The following is a 23,874-nucleotide window of genomic DNA, read 5'->3' as shown; positions in this document are numbered from 1 at the left end:
CTTCCTGAGTGCTGAGATCAAAGGCGTGTGCCACCACACATGACTCCTTTGAATTTTTAAAGAAACAGTGTATTGTTAGGATCTCTGATACTGGTCCATAGCTGTCTTTCTGAAATGAACACTGGTGGTTTATTTAATTTTTTGTATCAGTTAATGAGCATGTTTGCACAATACTATATAATAGTTGGAGTATGCTTCTCTAACCACAGGATGTGCAGACATCATTTCACCATTGCCTATTCGATATCCTAAAGAAGTCTGAAGCCAGGCTGATGTGTCTCTTTCTGAGAAGAAGGGGACATGTTAAATTTCTCTGAACTATTGTATCCTTGAAATATGCTTTGGTGTTGGCCAGTTTCTACTAAATTTAAATTCATTTTGTGATTAATGAGATTTTATGCTGCTAATTAGAATCTAGTGGTATTGTTCTCCTTATAAAACAGTGGTGCTCAGACCCATGGTGGAAGTGGTGAATGGAGCTCAGTCTAGTTCCTGGGAGCTGCAGTGATTCCAGGGTATGGGGGGGCGCGACTGACAAATCATGATGGTCAGATATAATAGGTGTTGGCAGTCTGCATTTTTAGCTACCTTTTTTTCTTTTTTCCAAATTGATCTTTCTGTAGTAAAATAATACCACAATTTTTAAGGACAACGGGTTTTTGTTGGTTTGTTTTGAGACAGAGGAATTTTTTGTGTAATTCTGTAGGCCTGGCTGACCTTGAACTCAGAGATTTCCCCTGCCTCTGCCTTCTGAGTGCTGGGATTAAAGCCACACACCAACACCGACCAGCTGTTTTTTTGTTTTTTGAGAAAGGTCTCTCTTTGTATTGCTTGCTGTGTAGACCAGGCTGACCTCAATCTCACTTGAGAAATTTGCTTGCCTCTTCCTCCCGAGCACTTAAATTAAAAGGTGTGCACCACCAACCTGGATAATCTTCTGATAGTGCTTGCTGTTGATAGGTCGAGTCCAAAAAATATGAACTATTTCCCTGGCATTTTAAAATGATTGGGTATTTTTTTAGTTCTTTTTTAATTATGATTTTTTTTTAATGTATGAACACTTGCAGGGTTGGAGAGATGGCTCAATAGTTGAGGACTGATCGCTGCTCTTCCAGAGGTCCAGGTTTGATTCCAGTACCCACATGGCAGTTCTCACATGGTGCAGAGACAAACATGTGAGCAAAACACTCAACATAAAATAAAAATAAATGTAATAAATATTTTAATTTAAAAAAGTACAGTTTGGAGTAGTGCCAGCCTGCAAAGGGACAAAATAAAAAGTTGATATTATGAACTGACAATAATGATAGCTTGGAGATTGAAACACTAGGTTAAGTTTTCAAATATTTAAGAAGCATAATGTATGAGACTTGATAGAAGAACTTAGGGAGGCAGCATGTGGAAGAAGACCTAGGAAGAAGCCTGAGGAGCGTTAGTACTCAATGGCTGGGGAGGTAGTGGTAAGCCTCCCAAAGAGACAACTTTGGGGAACCTGGCAGAGTATAGAAATTGTGGGGGGCGGGGCAGCTTAAAGGCAGGGAAAGAATGTTTTCAGGAGGGCTCATAGTGGGGAAGGTAGTGTGAGCAGTCGGTTAAATGGGGCCATGAGATGATGGTAAGAGCACTGACTGCTCTTCCAGAGGACCCAGGACACTTCCCAGCACCTACCTGGCAGCACACAATTGTCTGTAACTCCATTTCCAGGGGATCTGATGCGCCTTCTAGCCTCTGTGAGTACTGGGTAGGCTTGTGGCCAACAGACATACATCAGGCAGAACATTCATACACAAAGTAAAAGCACGAATCCCCCCCCCCCAAAAAAAAAGATATCACTCCAAAATGATACTTTGGAGTATCACTGCTTTTCAGAAAGGTTAGCTGGAAAGGCGGGTAGCTGGAAGAGTGTACACTGAGATATTGGTGGACGACATGAATAGTGCTCGAGTGTCTCTAAGCATCATGCTTCAAGGCCTGGTATAGAGGCACATTGTTTTAACCAGCACTCCTGAAACAGTGTGAGTGCAGGGTCTATGATCTGGAGACTACTCTTATTTATATAGCCAGCCAGGACTACTGTGCGTAAACCCTGTCTCAAAAAAGAAAGTAGTCCCACCAATCAAAAGATGATGATGTGAAGATCCAGGGAAGATAATAGTGTGGGGGCCCAGAAAAATAGCCTGGACTCCAGAGCACTCACAGAAGGGTTCATCATGGACAAGAAACAGTCTCCATCAGAATAAAAATAGACGAGGTCAGAAGAGTTCTGAGAGGAGTTGGATCTTACTTCCCGACTACTACCATTTTTCATCTTTATTTTTCATTTCCAGAAAACTGTTTTCAGAATGCTGTTTTAAACATTGATAGCCTCATTCAGTGCCATCTCATCTTGATAGGTGACTTCCGATTTGGAGTTAATACAGTCCATTACTGCAGCACGAATAATAAAACCCAGAGACAGATACTGGGGTTTGAGCTGCAGGTCAGAAAAGCAGAGCAGCCAGCCACTGGAGAGACCTTTTACCTCTTCCTAATCTCTACCAAAAGGGCGAGATCCTGTCTCCGCAGATCCTCAGACTCCACACTCCACTGAGTGCCTGTCTCTTCCTCTTTATATTCCTCTCTCCACCTCCCTAGTGCTGGGATTAAAGATGTGAGCCACCACCACCACCTGGTTCTGTTTCTGGATCATTCTCATTGTAGCCCATGCTGGCCTTGGACTCACTGAGATTGTCTGCCTCTGTCTCCTGGGTCCTGGGATTAAAGGTGTGTGCTACTACTCCCTGGCCTTTATGGCTGACTAGTGTGTCTGCTTTGCTCCCTGATCTTCATTCATAAGCTTTATTTATTAAAACACAAATAATGTACCACTATAACCACTTCTTGACTTTTGATGTAAAATACAGCCTTTTATGTGTAAGGTGCTACATGCTTCTGATGTATGTGGCCTTTAATCATAAATTTTAGATTTCTTTCTTTCTCTTGAAAGTATAGGTATTTAAAAAATTATAGACTTGTAGGCAGGGAATAATATTAACTCTGAAGGAGTTTTAACTTTGTTCTCTGACAATCCTGAGTACTTCATATCATCTTCAAACATATACCTCCCGTATTTTAAGTTTTCTGTTATTCCATTTCCATGTACATGTGATGGCGTGTGTAGAATTGGGGTGCAAATCCAGAAATACGGGTCCTCTTTTCAGCCTTACCTCGAATATTTCCCTGTACCTTCTTGTTTGTAAAATTAGATTTTGACAGATTACTTCTGTATTTATACCAGAACTAAATTTGTGAATATGTATTACTGTTTTTGTATGGTTTTCCCTTTTTATTAGCTCTTCCCTCTCAATCTGTTGCAGTTTTTTACGTGCTTCTCTCTCATTTCTATAGATAACCTTGAGGTAGCTGCCTTAATTAATCGTGACTTGGGAAATTAAAAGTGTTTTGTGTGGCCAAGTTACCCTTTTCAGGGATGTGACAGTAAGCAGTTTGTGTTGCTTTCCTGAGCTGCAGCTGTTTGATGTGTTGCCCAATACTACTCATCAGTTTGCACTTGAGAAGCCAGCTGACTCTGAGGACAGCAGCACCGATGGACTATGTACAGTGCAGAGATGGGTGGTATTGGTACCTTTCTGCATCCCCTGCTTCCTGTGCTCTCAGCCAGAGCCTTTGCACTTCTTCTCTGTGCCTTTCTTTTCTATCTTTAGGTTCCTATCTCTTAGGCAGATCTATTCCAAATATTCCCCCTCCCTTTTTATAACTAAATCTATTTTAATGCCCACCAAAGGCCCTCTAGTTCCCAACATCCTTCCTGTTAGAGCCCTTAGCAGGGCTCTTTGTTATTTGAGTATATCCTTGAATCTTACCAACCCCCGCTATAAATATCCACATTAAATGTTGCTTCCCAGCATGTAGGGCTCCGTATGAGAATGATGCAGTACCAGTTGCTAAGAGAGTATCATTTTCCTCACGTTGTTTACATGGGTCTGTTTGACATAGAAACTTGGAGGATTGTTTCGTTAGACTGTCCACAGGCAAACAAATACTTATAAAGTTTGATTCAATTTTTTAAAGACTGCTCAAAATGGATTTGTATAGGGATGTATAGTATAGTATAGTATAGTATAGTATAGTATAGTATAGTATAGTATAGTATAGTATAGTATAGTATACTGTTACAGGGAGTGGGGCCCCTTGTTCCGGCCACCCGACTAGCTTACACCCGAAATAATCACACAGAAACTGTATTAATTAAAACACTGCTTGGCCATTAGCTCTAGCCTCCTATTGGCTAACTCTCACATCTTGATTTAACCCATTTCTATTAATCTGTGTTCACCACAAGGTCATGGCTTACCAGGAACGGTTTAGCATGTCTGACCTGGCGTCTCCATGACGGCTCTCTGACTCTAGCTCTTTCTTCCTCCTAGCATTCAGTTCTGTCTTCTCTACCTACTTAAGTTCTGCCCTATCAGGCCAAGCAGTTTCTTTATTGATTAACCAATGAAAGCAACACATAAACAGAAGGACCTCCTACACCATAGTATAGTATAAATAGTATCCCCTTATTTATTTCTTATGCCTTTTAAGGAGCAGTCAATTGTTTCCATGTTTGGCTATTACAGTTTTCAGAGGTCAGCAGTAAAATATGTAAAGCTTGTTAAAACTATTATTCAGTTTGATTCTCCGGGAATTAAACCTCTTGACTACTAGATTATTACATTAGCTTTGCTTTGTGAAAGGCACAAGCTGCTGAGGGGTTGCAGGTGTAGTTTGCTATCGACTGTAACATACACCTGGGCATTGCAGGAAAGAGCAGGCAGTGGTTGACCTTTAATGAGTGGATTTCTCAATTTAGATGTTGGTTTCATTTTAAAGGACTCAAAATGTTTACCACAGCATTCTTGAAATTCAGATCAGCTGCTAATATTTGTGATGAGATGCAGTATGTATTCAAGTAGGTATAAGACTCAGAAACTGAGTTAAACTTTCATTGACACACACACACACTTGTTCATTTAATAATTGTACTAAATAAAACACTGTGTAATCAATCATCCATGTATGCAAGAGGCCTATGCAAACAATATTTATATTAGTAAAGACTTTCTGACATAGTTATATAATCAGCATCATATTTTTATGTAGTTTACAGTTGGCTACTTCACTAAGTTTTTATAAATTATTCAAACTCTTAAGTAGATAAGATTCATAAATTGCATACTTTAGTTTTGCGGAATTAATTTATTTGGTAATTTCATATGCATATCTGGTAAATAAGTCCTGGACTTGTTTCTAAAGGGGAGAGTAAGGTCTCTGTTATGCAAAGTGAAAATCTAGATTTGCTATTTGTAGGAATATAATAGTGATTGAATAGTATTCTTTTGCGGGGCGGTGGTGGCGCACGCCTTTAATCCCAGCATTCAGGAGGCAGAGGCAAGCGGATCTCTGTGAGTTCGAGGCCAGCCTGGTCTACAAGAGCTAGTTCCAGGACAGGAACCAAAAGCTACGGAGAAACCCTGCCTTGAAAATCCAAAAATAAATAAATAAATAGTATTCCTTTGCTCAGTGCCTTCATTCTTACCAGACTGACTGCATTGAAGTATCATTCAGAAGGTCATATTAATATGTCTGCTGCACAGTGAAGAAATCGAGGGATGCTAGTCTAGGTAGGCATCTATCTAGATTTGTTAATCATCTAGGTGTCTTAATCACAACTCAAACATTACTGGCTAGTCAACTTCGCAAGGCAGTTCAGACCCAGATGAAGCAACTTGGCTGTTGGCCTTGAGTAAGTAACTTAATGGCTCAGTTTCTTCCTTGGTAAGATAGGGGTATAATAATGCCAATATTGGCATAATGATTTAAAAACATTAATACATTCATAAAACTTCTGAATAGTGCTTGGCTGGTACCCCTCCCCCACGTGCACCCAGTCTCTGTGAGATGTTACTTCTAGGCCAGTAATCATTCACTAATACCTTCTCCAGTTGTTGAGAGGTGAGGGTGGGGGCTCTAGGTTTTAAGAGAATGTCATGTGCTTTTAAAACATGTCTTGGTTTGGTTTAGAGGAAGCAGTGTTCTCAAGTCCCTTTGTCCCTTTAATACAGCCAAACTCCCATGTTGGACTTCTTCCTGAAGCCATGCTGTCTCTTTTTCTTTCCAGACAGAAACCAGTAGTTTTATATGCTATTGAGTTTCTGCTGTTAGGCTCTGAGTGCTGGGGGCACACCATTGGAAGTCCCTGTCCTCATGGAGTTTGCAGCCACTGTCCTTAAGCTGGCTGCTGCCCTCATTATATGTACTGTACTGTGTATTATGTAGAATTGCTTTGCTGCATTACTCAAGATACTGCCTTTTGTTGGGAAAAAATGACAATTAAATGTCTGTTGTTAAATGCAATCTACTGTACTTTCTAATAAGCAAGTTATTTCCAGTGTTTGCCATTTATAGCTTTTAGTAATGGTCACTACACATTTTCTTGGTAGATAGGACAGTTTCTTTAAGATGCTGTATGTCAGGTTCTTTAACCAACTACAGTTAGAATCATGGTGTGCTTGAGCCTGTTAATGTGAGTGAACATATGGAGCAGAAACCTTACCTTTGCTGCCTTACTCCAGGCCTGTAAGATGCAGGTCAGACATGGCCACAGAGGTGACTCCATCACCTGGGCATTGCCTGCCCTTGCTAGCACACTGCTCTGGAATGGTCATGGGGCCACTGTGCTGTCGTGTAGTGCATCTTCCAGCTTTTGCTGTTAGTACAGTCACTGGAGTTCCTGTTTTCCTCGTACTCTACCTGCTTCTGGTGTGTCAGGCGGGCAGGAAGGGACTTTCTTAATCACCTCCCCCATTTCTAATAATGTGTTTAAAGTATGTTTTAAAGTATATTACACAAAGAATAAATGTGTAGCTCATTAGTAGAATAGCATTAGTGAGGTTTTGAGTTTAATCACTACCACTCCCAAAAGTATATTATGTACAAATTTTTTACTAAAGGACAGACAAAGCTGGTGTCCAGGAGAAAAACATTATTATAACTGACTCCCTTGCTCTGGTAGAAAAATAATACTATAAAGCTACAGAGAAACCCTGTCTCGAAAAAAAACAAAAAAAATACTATATAAGCATTGCTTTATAATAAACAGCTTCACTATATTAAGTGTATATAGTGTACTAGACATGCTGCAAATTCATTATACACTTATTCTTTGTAAGAATCCCATAAGATGCCGGGCGGTGGTGGCGCATGCCTTTAATCCCAGCACTCGGGAGGCAGAGGCAGGCGGATCTCTGTGAGTTCGAGGCCAGCCTGGACTACAAAGGGAGTTCCAGGACAGGCTCCAAAGCTAGAAACCCTGTCTCGAAAAACCAAAAAAAAAAAAAAAGAATCCCAATCCCATAAGATTAGCACCTATGCCAGGCATGATGGTACACACCTTTAATCTAATCTCAGCACTTCAGGAGCTGAGGCAGGTGAATTTCTGTTAGTCTCAGGCCAACCAGAGCTATACAGTGAGATCCTGTCTTTTGATGATTTTTTGGTTTTGTTTTTCTTTGTTTTTTGAGACAGGATTTCTCTGTGCAGCCCTGGCTGTCCTGGAACTTACTCTATATAGATAAGCTGGCCTCAAATTCAGAGATCTCTGCCTTTGCCAGAGATTAAAGGGATTAAAGGCATGAATCACCATACCCAGCTGTCTTTAAAAAAAGTTTAGCTGGGTGGTGGTGGTGCACACTTTTAATCTCAGCATTCAGAAGGTAGAGGCAGTCAGCTCTCTCTGAGTTCAAGGCCAGCCTGGTCTACAAAGTGAGTTCCAGGACAGCCTAGGCTGTTGTTACACAGAGAAACCCTATCTCAGCAGTGCGGGGGATTAGTGCCTTATTATACAGATGAAGAAAGCAGTTCAGAAAAACTAGTATGCTTGCTGTGGTCACACTGTTACAAAGAGATCGAGCTGGTCAGGTCTAACTTTATAACTTGTATTCTTCGGTGCTTGGTTCCATTGGGAAAGTCTTATGAGTCTGTGGTTCATGATCTTTCTTTTGCTTTGTCTATGAAATGAGCTTCAATTTGAATTTTACTCCCCCCACTTTTGAGTAGTTATTTCTAGTAATCATATTTTGAGCTGTTTTTCTCTTTGACTCTTACCCGTTGGCGTCTTTTCCCATCCCTCCCTGCCGTTTTGGAGGGTGTGATGGACAGTGAGGCAGAGTTTCTCTATGATGTATGTAGTCATGGTTGCCCTGGAATGCTTCTCACAGAGACGCCTGCCTCTGCTGGGATTCTAGGCATAAGCCACTACCCCTGGCTTTACCTCGTCTTTTACACTTTTTGTGTAGTTCATCTGATTTTCTTTTTCCCCTATGCTCTGCAACTTTGTTATGCCTCATAAAATCACATAGGAATTTTAAAACTGAAATCCTTTGCGTTTTTATTGAGTGTGTGTGTGTGTGTGCGCGCGCGTGTATGCACACACATCTGCACACAGTGGAAATCAGAGAACTTGAAGGAGTTTTGAGCTTTCTTTCCCTGTGCATCCGTTGGTCAGAAGGAAAAAGGAAGTAGTGGGGAGAGGATGTCTGCAAAAACAGAATTTTTTATTTCTTTCCCAAGGAGTTTCTATACTATTTCTCTCTGAGTTTATCATTACTGGTATCTTTAGTCTCCTAGTTTCAGAACATCACCTGAACACTGTCCTTCCCTTATTATATACGTCTCCTCTACCTCCTTTCTCTCTTCAGTATTCTATTTTACTTTAAGATTTTCTTTCGTTTATAACTCATTTGGTTACTTGGACTGAATTATTAAATGTATTATTAAAATATTGCTTGATCAAGAGCTAGCCTACGTCTTGACCCACTGTGTCTGCTTTGTGGGTCCATTCCAAATCAGGGAACTGGCTGTTAAGTGTTGGCAAAGGATTAGATGAGCCGAACTAGACCCTTTGGATCTTTTATGATTTATACCTGGTGCTCATAAAGCATATAATAATGATACTTATTATTACTGTTAGCTTAATTATCAGATTAATTCTGTTAAATTTTTTGTATAATAAAATTTGTCATTAAAGCACATTATTACTTGAAAATTGAAGCTGAGCGCTTTAGTAACTGACTGGATTTGTCAAAGACTGCAAAGTCTGATGAAGGGAGTAGAATCTAAGCTGGACTTTAAAGGATAGATACAGGTGTGGGTTTTTTTTCTTTTTTTTTCTTTTTTTTTCCTGTTAGTAAAGAGATGAGGCAGGGGATTCAAGCTAAGGAGTATGACCTACACAGGGCTTAAAGAAAGGCACTGAAAATTTGGACCAGTGTGAGTAATTTACAGAGTTTTCTTGTTATGGAAACAAAATGAAATAGCTTGAAATCAAACTTTCAAAATTTCTTAGTACTAAGGTTTCTGAAGTAGGAGATACTCATATGTCTTATGAATTAACTTTTTTATTGACACACAACATAATTGCAAGGTTACATATGATACGTGTACCCTGGAATCTTGCCTGGTTCGTGTAAGTTAATGGTCACTGCTGGGTCTCCTTAGTATCAGAGAGAGGCAGACAAACTCCTTTTCCTGGTGACTTAGTTCCCTTTGCAGCTTGTCTAAGTGAGCTCTATTCGATCAGCCTCTCCCTTTCTTGTTAACTGCACATTCCAGGTCAGTAACACAATGCTTATGGCTATAGCCCATGAGTTTTTACAATTTCCTTATATCTCAGAGGTACTACAAAAGACTGTTGGGTGTGTGTTTTGTTTCAAAGACAGTTACTGACTTTCTTATTTCTCTTCCTTTACAGACCTAGAGGATCAAGTCATAATGGGAGCATTTTTAGACAAGCCAAAGATGGAAAAGCATAATGCCCAGGGGCAGGGGAATGGGTTGCGATATGGCCTAAGCAGCATGCAAGGCTGGCGTGTTGAAATGGAGGACGCACATACAGCTGTGATCGGCTTGCCAAGTGGACTTGAGACATGGTCATTCTTTGCTGTATATGATGGGCATGCTGGTTCTCAGGTTGCCAAATACTGCTGTGAGCATCTGTTAGATCACATCACCAATAACCAGGATTTTAAAGGCTCTGCAGGAGCGCCATCTGTGGAAAATGTAAAGAATGGAATCAGAACAGGTTTTCTGGAGATCGATGAACACATGAGAGTTATGTCAGAGAAGAAACATGGTGCAGATAGAAGTGGGTCAACAGCTGTGGGGGTCTTAATTTCTCCCCAGCACACCTATTTCATTAACTGTGGAGACTCGAGAGGTTTGCTTTGTAGGAACAGGAAAGTTCACTTCTTCACACAAGACCACAAACCAAGTAATCCGCTGGAAAAAGAACGAATTCAGAATGCAGGGGGCTCTGTGATGATTCAGCGTGTTAACGGTTCTCTGGCTGTGTCAAGGGCCCTTGGGGATTTCGATTACAAATGTGTCCATGGAAAAGGTCCCACAGAGCAGCTTGTCTCACCTGAGCCGGAGGTCCATGATATCGAAAGGTCTGAAGAGGATGATCAGTTCATTATTCTTGCATGTGATGGAATCTGGGATGTCATGGGAAACGAAGAGCTCTGTGACTTTGTGAGATCCAGACTTGAAGTCACTGATGACCTTGAGAAAGTTTGCAATGAAGTAGTCGACACCTGTTTGTATAAGGTAGCTAGACTTTTTCTTTTCAATCAACTTTATGCCATTAATTACTGATCCTTTTAATTATTGTGGAGCCTGTAGATATCAAAAATAAATTTTTGGCACAATTACAGGATACTCTACCAACTGTGAAAATATAAGGGTACTTTAGAAACTAGCCAGTTCCCATCTGTGCAAGAGCTGAATCTAAATGCTTGGTCTTTAACAATAGGCACTTAAGCTTTTGGTACTATAGAATATTAGAAAGAGGGTGGGGAGATCTGGAGCTCTGTATCTAGCTGTAAGCTGTGGATATGCTTTAGAACGCTAGTTGAGTGTTTCCACCACTCGAACATGAGTTCTGTAGCATCAGAACAGCAGAGTTCAGTGAGTGCTGGGTATGGGGCGATACAAATAGCCTTGGTTGTGGGCTCAGAAGGACCTCGGGTGAGACCCTGTGACTTGAGGTAAGCTCTTGTTTCCTGAAAGAACAGAGATTGCCCTGTCTAGTGGGACTGCTGGGAGGAGGATCAAATAGGCTCATGCACATAGAGAAGCAGATAAGGAAGCTGAAGACAGAGAAGGTTCTGTGAACTTAAGAGTCAAACAGACCTGGAATCAAGGCTTACCTCTATTGCTTTTGTACGATTCAGTCCTAACCAAGTTCAACCTCTCTCTGCTATAAAATATAGATAATATATAGCTGCTAGCCTCTATTAAGGATTTACATGTGCATACATGCCTGCCTACATGTGTGCTCGTGTACACTCTAGTCTGATAGGTAATACATAGTCGATTCATGCTGGAGAACTCAGAACTCATTTCTACAATATTACACAGCTTTAGCCACAGCCCCCAGACTAGAAAAGCTGGGGCCTTGGCTTAGCATCAGTGTCGCTTGTGCCACACTGTTGTGTCTTGTCAGTGATGCTTGCTGACTACTGTTTGAAAGCAAACGTTTATGTACCCACACATTCATCTCAGTGTAAAATCCTAATCCTATTAGAAGTGGAATTTGTGTCCCTTCCAGCTGTGTGTCTGTAAAGGGCACCAGTGATAGCGTGCTGTCAGTCTAGCTTCCTTATAAACGGTTTGAGGTATCGTTTAATGTGTATAAGACCAATGTTTCCATATAGCTGAATTAAATACTAAAAGTAAGGAAAATGTAGAAGGCTGTCAGTTCAAGTGTTCTATTTAACAACAGTTTGAATAATGATTTGAATGTACTTCCTAAGTTAAATCGGTACTTTTATTATATAAGTAATACATAATATATATTACAAAAGTATAAACTTCTTCTAGTTTTCCTTCTGATTTCATATTTCTACTGCAGAAATAAATGCATTGACCCCACAGTGCGTTGTGACTAAAGTGTAAATTTGTGACAGGGACAGTAAAGACTAGTACTAACAAGCTCCGCCATATTATATGGCATGTGCAGCTGCGTGATACTGACATGGCAGGTGACTTCAAGCAAAGTGGCCACCAGAGAAGACTTACGGAAATTTTTGTTTTATAGGCTCTTTGACAATAATTTTTTCACAGAGGATGTAGCCTGTAATGATTGCTCCTTATAATAGTTAATATATTATATGGAGGCAACTGTCCCCCACCAACATGTCTGCTTTTTTCTCCTTAAAAGTAACTTGTTTTGTTTTTGTTTTTTGAGACAGGGTTTCTCTGTAGCTTTGGAGCCTGCCCTGGAACTAGCTCTTGTAGACCAGGATGGCCTCAAACTCACAGAGATCCACCTGCCTCTGCCTCCCGAGAGCTGGGATTAAAGGCGTGTGCCACTGCTGCCCAGCTAAAAATAACATTTTTATAGACACAATATAGTTATAATTGGCATAGGTATAAAGATTCTCAAGGTTTTAAAAAGTAGAAAGAAAACCAAATATTTTCTTGCCCTTTCTCTTTCCAGGGAAGTCGAGACAACATGAGTGTGATTCTGATCTGTTTTCCCAATGCACCTAAAGTTTCAGCAGAAGCCGTGAAGAAGGAGGCAGAGCTGGACAAGTACCTGGAATGCAGAGTAGAAGGTGGATCATTTAACAAAAAATAAGTAGCTTTCTTTAAAAAACAAAACCTACAACAGAAGTTTAACACTCTAGTTTTTAGTTCTTTACATGCCTTTAACATCTAGTACTTATCATGTAAAAGTGGAAAGGGCATTTCGTAGTAAGCATGTAGATGTCCGCCCAAGGCACCCTGTCAGATTAGAGATAGCTAGTACAGCCTCATGCAAACATGAGTTTTCTGGTTAGGAAACTTCTGTTCTGAATGGTTGAAATGTGAATCTAAAATTCTTGCTCACCTCACTGGCGTGAGGAGTTTTATGCCCGGAGAACACAGTTTGTTTCATTTGAATATTTCATCTTCCTGTGAGAAAGCCATGTGCGCTAACTTCAAACCTCCGGAATAGTTTGTGTATGACCTGTGTTTGGGTGGTTGTTTTCTGGGTGGTTTGGTTTTTTTGTTTGTTTGTTTTGTTTTTGATAACTTGGAAGTCAGATGGTTCCTAGCAGCTGTCACATCCCACAGCTTTCCACACTTAGTTTTCAGTTCTTTGACGGCTTCCCTCCTAAGCCATGAGCTCTTTGACTTTACAGCACAGACCTGGCAGGAATCAACTCTCAAATGAGATCAGGAAAGTGGTTTGGAACTGTAGGAGTGTGGTTCTTAGATTTCTGCAGATTATTTTATAACAAATGGAAAGCATTTGTACCTCAAAAAAATGTGATGCTTTTAAATATTGGAAGAAATTTATCTTTTGTTGGTGGGTTGGGTAGATAGGTTGGTTGGTTGGTTGTAGAACTGGGGACCAAATCTAAGGTTTTTCTTGCACAGTGAGCAAGTACTTCCCTCTGAACCCCACCCCAGCCCTTCCATGATCTTTGATGAAGCTGCTCACTAAGCATAAGCATAAACATTGTCTCCCAGACACTAGGTTCACTGTGTGGACAGATAGAGTAAGCACGGAGATTATGCATGCCTTATAAACAAACACTTGAGGGTAAAAAGTGCGTTCTGCTCTCCTGATACCGTAATTGGCATGCAAGCATCGACCCACCATACTATTGCATCCATTGTGTCTTCATTATTAAAATTAGTGTGCATCTTAATTTTATTTTCTTTTTTTATTGCTTGATATCATTTGTAATCTGTCTATTAGAGTTGTGCTTGGTTTGGGTTGTTAGTGTACCTAGAGATTTGAGGTTTTGTTACTATCCTCCCTCCCCTGATGGTAACGTCTGTTTGTATTGTTTAGTATTTCGTTCATTAAGTATACTAGTCAATGTATTCTTCCTCACTATTTTCAAGGGTCTTGTAATTTTTCACATCTTAAGGTATTTCAATTGTTATTCTAAAATATTCTAAAATACTCTAAAAATACTTAGAATGTTACAGAGTGTTTGGTCTAAATTTGCTGTTTAGTAGAAAATTATGAAGCCAAAAAGATGTGTATGGGGTAAGTTGATGTTGCTGTTTTGGCACCTTAGCCTGGGAATACTTTTTATTGGTATAAAGAAATAATACGTAACTTAGTATTTTTACTATGGAATAGGATCCAGTTTTAGGAATGAATTACTATTTTTCTCTTCAGTGTGCTTATTTTAAAGTGAGTTTTTGGTGGAGTTATAAAATAGTCACTGCATATAATTTTATTATAATAAGTTTTATATTTCATGCTATCAAGTGGCAGTTGCCACCTGGGCAGAGTTTACATTAATAGTCAATATTGTACTATGTTCAGCTGTTACACCGTGCAATTGGAGGTAATGTGTTGTAAATTAAGTATGGTATTTTAGAACTGATGAGATGCAACTAGAGAGAAAGTTGTGTTAAAGTTGCTGCTACTTAAAAGCACAGAAGGAATGTATCTTTGCACTGTGAAAGATGTATGTCTAGTGGACAAGTTCGCAGCTTCTAACACAGACACCAAATACCCTTCTCCTTGTTTAAATACATGCCTTGACGAAATTGCTGTGACCTACTAAGCCTCATTTATTTGTTTTCAACATTTTTGGCTTCTGTGTCTACAACATTGAAAGGACAAAGCTTCTCAGACCCTCCCTCCTCCTGCTGTGTCACCTTTACTGAGGGGAGGTGATGAGGAGACTCTTGCTGCCTTAGTAACCAGATGGCTGTTGCGCTGCGGTCCTTAGGCAGTTTAAGATTATACTCAACTGTGTGTGACTCTCTTGTCTGCTACTGGCCTGGCTCCCTGAAAAGTTGCTAATCTGGAGGAAACTGAGAATTCCTTAAGCTTTCTTGAGGAAAGAGGGGGATCAGGGTGTGTTTGTCTCTGTTTATGAAGCAGAGTTCCTGACATTTATATTCTTTATGGCAGCACCGAGTTTTTGCAGTCTAATTAAAATGTATGGTCCGCCCGGCGGTGGTGGCGCACGCCTTTAATCCCAACACTTGGGAGGCAGAGGCAGGCGGATCTCTGTGAGTTCGAGGCCAGCCTGGTCTACAAGAACTAGTTCCAGGACAGGAACCAAAGCTACAGAGAAACCCTGTCTCGAAAAACCAAAAAAAAAAAAGTATGGTCCAAGAACAATTGCAGGAATTTTTCTTAACATCCAGAACTTTTCTAAAAGCTGAAGGAAGCGGAATAGTGTAAGTGTTCATAACAGTTTAAATGACTGTCCCACATCAAATAAGAGATTCTAATTGTTTCTAAAGTCTTTATTATTCTTAAAAGAATTTGCTTTCCTGTATTCTTAACAATTAAAATATCATATTCTAATGAAGATGTAAGCTACATCAAATACAGCGGGGTTTTTTTTTTTTAACTTAGAACCGAAACCATCATTGGTTGAATTTATCAGTGTTCATTTCTCCTGTATCTAGAGCTCAAACCAAATGATTGTATTGGCTTAGTAGACACTATGTTGTGTGTTAACCCGTCTAGATTGTGAACTTGTGTAGCATAGGCAAGCATCAAATCCCTTTATTTTTGTATAGTAGATCTTCAGCACTAGCACCATGTAGAACATCAATATGCCAAAATGTTAAAGACTATACAATAAAGGAACTTGGCAAACCAAATCTGAGATCCTCGCTTTTTGTTCAGATTTAAGACTGCTTTATTTTGTTCATTTTTTTTTTTAAGGAAAAGAAGGCATAATATAATACATGCAAAGTTTGGCCTTTATTTTAGGAGGATAATTTTAAACCATTTAAAGAGATTTCATGAGAAGTGATGTCTGTCTTTACGTGTGCCTTTAATGGTGAAGAAACATTTTGAGGCTTGATAGAGAATGAAGTTTTTGTGTTATTTTCAGAGGGATTTACAAATGGAGAAATAGAATAATTTCTTGCTCTGGTGGCCTAGAAAATACCATTTATTATAAATATTGAGAAGCAAAGTGTTGCGGTGCCTTGGGCTGGGATTTGCACTGAGAGTAACTGTGCTTAGTCTCCAAATGAGGACTTGTACTTAGTTTAGAGATGGGATGAGGGTCTTTGTTCACAGCTCGCATTGGTCTCTGATAAGAATTACTGCATCTGCCTGTTAGTGCTACAGATCCCCTCTCTGTGCCCTCGGGGGGAGTCTGATGTGAAACTAATCATTCTAAATGCAGCTGTACAGTTACTAAGTCTTTCTTTCTGCTCTTAATTGTTTTGTCATGAAATTTAGATCCTTTCATTTAAAGTGTTGCTTACGTAACAAATGAAGGCGGTGGTGTGTGTTTATTTATATGTCATTTCCTAAAGGGAAAATTGATATGCAGAGTGATGTTCAAGTATATCATTCATTTGTTTATGCTACTTAAGTCATGTTGCCACTATAAAAATATAGGTTAAAATTTTAGGAACTAGTATATCTTTAATAAATTGCCCTATACTTAAAGGTACCTTTTCAAATCTTGAGTTTTCATTTATTTATTTTTATGTGCAATGTATTTTACAGAAAACCCGTGTCCTGTGTAAGGACAGGAGTTGATTTCAACAGTAACTAGTTAACACCTTAAAGAAAGTCATTTATACCCACCTTGATTGTATAACACATCAAGTTAACACAAACTATTTTTTTATTTTCACATTTTTATCTTGTTTTCATTCATTGAAGTTGATGTTTTATGTCTTTTTCTGCATTCCCTGACCTTACATTTTTGAAGATGAGTGATTATGTTCATAGTAGTTTAGAAAGTCTCAGGTGTAGGACAAGTAATTCAGCTGTAATAACCTAAGGTGTCTTTGCTTCAGTGTTTAAAATTGAGTTTTGATAACACTTACAAAAAAGGTACTTCTGATTCCCAGAAATCATAAAGAAGCAGGGGGAAGGAGTCCCTGACTTAGTCCACGTGATGCGCACGCTAGCCAGCGAGAACATCCCCAGCCTCCCACCGGGGGGTGAACTGGCAAGCAAGTGAGTATGTTCTGTGTGTTCAGCCTTTGTCTGTGGGAGCTGTGCATTTACTCTAAAAGTTCATGCTGTGCCTTCGCTGTTAGGAATTGTGCTCCTTGATTGGGATCAGTGCTTAATTGTCACTGTTTATAGTTGTACTGAGAATTGTTCTTAGTGGAAGCTTGGGTGACACTGAGATAACGGACTGAGAGGTTATACATGAAGTAGCATGGCTGCAGAAGGGCAAGGGGCTGTAGTAGTGGTGGTGGTGTTTTCTGTCGTCAATCCTTGTATAACTTAACACTCCAAAGACTGTCTTCAGTCTGGGCAGTGTTTGCTTGTTTATTGCTGATTGGTATTTGGTGTCAGAAAGAGTAGACAGACACTTTTTTCCTTTGCTTGTTTTTCCTTTTCTATTGTTTCATAGAACCATACTAGTTTGTGTTAGATATTAAGCTTATATCTGTAGTCAACAATGTACATTGTGCAATTCAGGTGGGTTTTTGTTTGTTTGTTTGTTGCGACAGCGTTTCCCGTGTAGCCCTGGCTGTCCTGGAACTCGCTGTGTAAAGCAGGCCAGCCTTGAACTCACAGAGATCTGCTTGCCTCTGCCTCCCTAGTACTAGATTAGAGGTGTGCATCACCACTGCCAGGCTTCAAGTGTTTCATTTTGTCTTGTTTTAGTTCAATGCTTGGTGTAAAGAGGGATATTGTAGCCGTTTCTCTGATTTTCTGTAGTTTGCACATACTGCTATCTTTATTCTTTGTGGTCATTTCACCAGGGATTCTAAAAGTTCCTGTTGAAACTTGTAGTTTTTGAAAACTTTCACATGACCATCTTTGAAATGACTGTTTATAAAAATTTTTTCCCATCAGTTTTAGAAGTGTGAAGGCTGTAACTGTAAAAGCACCAATCGTTGCATTACAGACAGACAGACACAGGTGTGTGTGTGTGTGTGTGTGTATGGTTTGTTATACTGAAGAATAAACCCAACGTCTCACACTTGCTAGAGAAGTTCTCTGCCATTGAGGATTAAAGAGGTGTTCCTCCGCACCTCTGTTTTGTAGAAGGGGGAGGGTCCCTTGTTCGTCCTGGCTGCCCAGAACTGAAATAACCGCACAAAAACTGTATTAATTAAATCACTGCTTGGCACGTTAGCTCTAGCTTCTTATTGGCTAACTCTTCACACATTAATTTAACCCATTTCTATTATTTTTTAAAAAAAATATTTATTTATTTGTTATGTATACAATGTTCTGTCTGTGTGTATACCTGCAGGCCAGAAGAGGGCACCAGACCTCATTATAGATGTTTGTGAGCCACCATGTGGTTGCTGGGAATTGAACTCAGGACCTTTGGAAGAGCAGGCAATGCTCTTAACCGCTGAGCCATCTCTCCAGCCCCCCATTTCTATTATTAATCTGTATATCACCACATGTATACCAGCAAAGATTCAGCATGTCTTACTGTGGTGGCAGATTCATGGCATCTCTCTGACTCTGTCTTCTTCCTCCCAGAATTTAGTTCTGTCCTCCCTGCCTACCTAAATTCTGCCCTGTCAACAGGCCAAGGCAGTTTCTTTATTCGTTAATGGTGATGACAGCACACAGAGGGGAGGGAGCGTCCACATCACCTTTTTTCTGTGAAGGAGACAGGCAGACATGATCTTCTTGTACAGCCCAAGATTTCCTGACTCAAGTAACTTTGCCTCCACTATTCAGTACTGGGATTAGGCATGTACCAACACATGGCCAGACTTTAAAACAAAATATTCAAAAATTAATCCTTATACTTGTCATGGAAGTATTCAGTGTTCTAGTGTTTGTAGAAGTTTTTTTGAAGGAATGTTAAAAGGAAGCAAAGACAAGATGTATGTTGGATTGTTCTACTTTGACATGTTAAAGGCGCTTCTACTTGGAAACTATGGTACCATTCTCAGTCAGTGTGTCTTCGGATTGGTATTGCTGTTGCTCACTTGTAGCCATTTAAGTCAGCTCAAATAGAAGTAGGACCATATAGACTTTTTAGTCTGCATACGTGTATGTGTGTGTGTGCTTGCATGTGTGTACGTGTGAGCACATGTGCTTGGAGGCCAGAGGTTACATAAGGCAGAAGACAGGCGACATCTCCCTCTGTTGCTCTCCACCTTATCTTTGAGATTGGTCTCACTATACCCAGAGTTCACTAACTAGCTGGCCAGTAAACTCCAGGGATCCACTTGTTCTTGACTTCTTCCAGTGCTAAAGTCACAGATGCAGGACACTGTGTGGGCACCGGGGTTCCAACCAAGGTCTGTGCTTGTGCAGGAAACCCTTTGCCAGTGAGCTGCTGGATTTCTTGGGAGGCTACTTCTGTTGTAATTTTGTAATGGCTCCTGCTTCCGAGCCTGGTGACTGCCTTTGATCCCCAGAACCCATATAGTAGAATTAGAGAAGAGACTTCTGCCCGCTGTCCTATGACCTCCATACATATGTGCACACAGTAAATGAGCTGAAAAGAAGAAAATCACCAGTTGGTTTGTTAACTAACTGAAATAAACTGTGACTTTTGCTCCAGTGTTATTTAGATCAGTGGAGTGTTAGAGTATTTCATGTTAGAGAGACTGTCTCTGCTTTAGCATCGGGACACAGATGTCTTAAAAACAGACTTGGTGCTGACAGCAGGAACTAGAATCAAATGTATCTGAAGTGTATTTAAAGTTTTAGTGGACACTGGACTGGGGTTATTAGCTGTGATTTACTTGCTGAAAGATTAACTTTCTGCATTTTCTAACATTTAGGCGGAATGTAATTGAAGCCGTTTACAATAGACTGAACCCTTACAAAAACGATGACACTGTGAGTAGTGTTCGCTCCTCTGCTCTCTTGTCCTCCCTGTGGGTCTGCTCTAGCGCACAGCTGAGTGGGTCAGTGCTGCTGCTCTGGGCTCGGCCGGCCATACTCTACAATCAACTTCAGAAGACCTGCCTTTCTTTTTTTATTAAGTTAGGGATCTCTTTCCTCAGAATCTTGGATTATTCTGAGTTTTACAAGAAGCAACAGCAGAATTCAGAATGTTCATCGTGAAGTGTTTTTATGCATGCAGATATCTTTGCCACAGTCCCAAGGCCGAACCCGCACTAAGACACTAGAGAAGTCCCTTGCAGCTGTTAGCTCAGAGTCACTGAGTGCAGCTGTTACGGGCTGTGTGCTGCATTATGAAGCTCTTAACCTCTTCACTCCCACAATGCAATAAGCGTAATGAAAGTGGAGGTTTAAAATAAGTTAGGTAAAGCTTTTTTAGAAATTTTGTTGGTTTAATGATAAATTTGTTCATACTTGTAGTAAAATCATTCAAATATTTTTTTCAAACCAAAGGATTTGTTTGTTTGTTTCTTTGTTTATGGAAATTTTTGGTGGATGGGGCCAAGGCAAAGATTTCTTATTTTTTAACTAAGCAGATTAAATATTAGTTTTCATATGTAGACATAGATATTTTTGAAACCAGCTAAGTTCTGTAATTGGTATATTATAAAACCGTGTCTTTCTGCACTCTCCAGGGAGTGGTACATCTAACGCCCTGTTTGTCTGTTCTCCCCTGTGAAGGACTCTGCATCAACCGATGACATGTGGTGAAGCCGCTCATGGCCATGGGTCGCCTTCGCCGCCAGAGGAGAGCACAGCTCAACTTGGCCGAACCTTTGAACAGCCATCATCAACTTTAAGGAAGAAGGGGTACGACGTGGCTGAGGGACTACACCAGAGCTTGAGCGGTGGAACAGCTAGCCCAGAACGGATTTTTTTTTTTTAATTGTAAATTTGAGACTTATGTAAACGTGATTTCAAACCGTAATTCATGTTGTAAATCAGACTCCAGCAATTTTTGTTGTATGATTTTGGTTTTTTGTAAAGTGTAATTGTCCTTGTACAAAGTGCTCATATTTAATTATGAACTGCTTTAAAATCACGGTCAACGATAAGGAAATGTTTGGCTTGTTGTGTGACACAACAGAGTCGCGCTGTGGACAGGGAGAGCGGCAGCCACATAGCTCGACGCTCATGTGCGCATGATTATGAAGAATTCCAAAATCTTACAAAGCTGAACACCCAGGGAGTTATGGAAAACTGTCTCTGTGTTCTGGCGAGGGACTGGCTTGTTCACGCAGCCGCTCCTTCTTACCTGTCTCTAGGATGGCCTCTCCTGCAGCCAAGAGCATTGCAGGTGACACCGAGTGTTGGTGAGAGTATCGATTTGGGGCTGAAATGCCTTGATTCTTTGCACCTCTTTATGAGTCCTACATTCAGTTACTAATTGGTAAGCAGCAGCTTCCTACACAGTAGGAGACTGCCACGTTTTTTTTTTCCTATCATGATTGGCTGGGCCTGCTGCTGTTCCTAGTAAGATATTCTGAATTCCATTTTATCAATAAAGCTTGGTTTAACAAACAAGAAATTTAATCATGTTCGCGTAGTTCCTCTTGCCCCGGCTTTCAGAACCCCATAAACGGGACATGCCTCCTAGGGAAAGGTGTTAGTCTCCTTAAATTGGATGGTGGTGTTCCCCAGGTACAGATGGATCAAGAAATCAGTCTGTGTTGTCCTAACCTGTTTTTAAAATGAGTTTCTTCCAGGCTGCTTGCTTGTCAGTAAGATGTGCATCAGCTTGGGTTTACCTACTGTTAATGAAAAGAATTGTCCAAGTTCGACAATCTTAACACTGATAGATGTGTGTGTGTTGAATGTGTGTTTGTCTGTAACTTTTAATTGACCCACGTCTTTAGAATCTAAGAGGTTAAGATGTATTTGTGATTTGAAATATAGCATGTTGATAATATTTAGCTGTTGGCCTTTAAAAATAAATTTCAAAGCTTAAGGAATTGTAGATATAAAATACCTAATTTAATTTAGGCTTAACCCCCTCCGATTAAGCATGTAAGAGTAAGTTTTCTGGTCTGTCACATCATAAAGACTACTGTTCTGTACCCGTCTGTGTTTCCGTCTCTGTAGGTTGAGTGCTGCATTTACCAACATGTGACCGAGTCCCCTCTAGGAACCGATTCAAATACGTTAGATACAAAGTCACAACTTTGTGTACAAAAGTTAGTGTAATACATTTTGTTCTGTGTGTTTTCCCCAATCTTGGAAATAGACATGTTTGTATATACAGCCTTAAAACCACTGTAACGTGAAGGGAATGTAGGAGAGCCCTGAGAAGTGTCGCAGACTTCAGTAGCTAGAACACCAGCGGACTCTTCATTACCCCTCTCGCGAGCTGATGTAACTTCATTGTATTTAATTTATATCTTAGTCCAGCATGAATGAAGAAAAGCTGAAATACTCTTGATATTTAGAAATTCATAACAGCTGCAATTACAGAACCAATTCCAAACTTAATAAATGCTTAATGTCTAAATCTGTGGGAGAGTTGGAAGTATGGTAATGTTCAAGCTGTGACTTGCAAAGATGGGCCTGTGCATTTCATGAAATCTAGTGCTCCTAGCACAGACTGGGCGCTAGGCTGACAGCGGAAGCCGAGATCCTGACAGATGACCTGGCTCCTTCGTTTTTAGAAGTAACCTGAAAACCTTTAGTTTTAGAAATTTCAAAACCTCCAGCCGGGGTTTGCTTGTGGCGGCTTTTGAAACTGCCATGGTGGGAAGCTGTGTTTCACACGACAGCAGCCTAGTCAGGTCAGCCTTGTTTGAGATTGCCTCAGCAGAAAAGGAAATTCAAATGCTCTTCTGTTGAAACCGTTAATTCTGAAGACTGGAGTAAGAAAGTGCTGTGATCTAAGGAGACTAGATCTTTCCACGAGTCAGCACCACACTGGGTGTCATTTTGCATTATGGAACTACAGGAAGGAGGTGTGCCTTGTAAAAGCAGATCGTGCCGACTTCCTGGGAAAATGGCCGTGGTGGAAGCCAGCAACGCTTTTTTGAAGGGGGATGTTCATGCCTGCATGGTACACTTTGTTCTTGTTCCCCATCCCCTTTCCTGCTAATTAACATCTCAGGACAAATGCCTCAAAATATTTGGATGTATGGGTTTTGTTTTGTTTTTATGTGGAGAGGAAAAGTTCTTGTGTGATGGTAATATAACATGCAGAGTATACTTTTATGTCAGTGAAAATTGCAGTTCTGCATAGCAGTGTTTTGCTAACTTACATTAAAAAGTTTTGAGTAAGCCAGTGGACACCTTTAATCCCAGCACTGGGGAGGCAGAGGCATGTGAATCTCTTGAGTTCAAAGCTAACCTGGGCTACAGAGCGAGATCCAGGACAGGGCTACCCAGAGAAGCCCTGTCTCAACCCCTCCCCTAAAAATGCTTTTCATATCTTACTATTTTAACAAGTGATCATAAGAGTAAAATAAGCCAGACACAGTGGTGCAGACCTCTAATTCCCGCACTGTAGAGTCTTGGCAGGTGTGACTGTGAGTTCAAGGCCAGTGTGATCTACTGAGTTCTAGGATTGCTGGGGCTTCACAGTGAGACTCTGTCTCATCTGATTTTCACTGATTCACTGTAGCATTTCCTTCCACTGATAGCAAAAGCATCTCATGGCCAGCATAAACTTTATAAAAAAACAAAAGTGGTCACTTGCTTGGCTTCAGAACACTTGTCAAACACCTTCAGTTATTGTGCGTTTATTTGACTCTAGATCACGAAGTAGCTGTTCTTTTGATACCACATAGTATTAGGAACTCGGTGCGAGAGCCAGGTGTGAAAGCTCTGCCTATGATCTTAGCACTTGGGAGGCTGAAGCAGGAGGATCATGGGTTTAAGACTAAACTGGCCACAAAGTGATACCCTCTCTGAATTTTTTTTAAATTAAAGAGTTATATGATACAAATAGTTTGAATTACAGTACTGCTTACAAAGACCATGTGTTTGAACACATTAAACCAGCTAAGCTCTGC

At 40.3% G+C, this 23,874-nt stretch overlaps 1 protein-coding gene across 1 annotated transcript in view; it reads left to right on the top strand.

The window, feature by feature from the left end:
- Ppm1a (protein phosphatase, Mg2+/Mn2+ dependent 1A) overlaps positions 1 to 23,529 on the top strand; it is a 47,877-nt gene extending 24,348 nt beyond the window's left edge. Inside the window, exons 2-6 of the mRNA XM_057782102.1 lie at positions 9,794 to 10,647; positions 12,542 to 12,659; positions 16,891 to 16,999; positions 19,759 to 19,816; positions 20,564 to 23,529. Coding sequence (XP_057638085.1) covers positions 9,814 to 10,647; positions 12,542 to 12,659; positions 16,891 to 16,999; positions 19,759 to 19,816; positions 20,564 to 20,593 — 1,149 coding nt within the window. The 5' untranslated portion in view covers positions 9,794 to 9,813 and the 3' untranslated portion in view covers positions 20,594 to 23,529. The remainder of the gene's footprint in view (positions 1 to 9,793; positions 10,648 to 12,541; positions 12,660 to 16,890; positions 17,000 to 19,758; positions 19,817 to 20,563) is intronic.
- Positions 23,530 to 23,874: the final 345 nt, after the last annotated feature.

Source organism: Chionomys nivalis, chromosome 10, assembly GCF_950005125.1.
Source record: "Chionomys nivalis chromosome 10, mChiNiv1.1, whole genome shotgun sequence".
NCBI classification, from domain to species: domain Eukaryota; kingdom Metazoa; phylum Chordata; class Mammalia; order Rodentia; family Cricetidae; genus Chionomys; species Chionomys nivalis.
The sequence above is the reverse complement of the archived record's forward strand: the minus strand, read 5'-3'. Positions and strand labels throughout refer to the sequence as shown.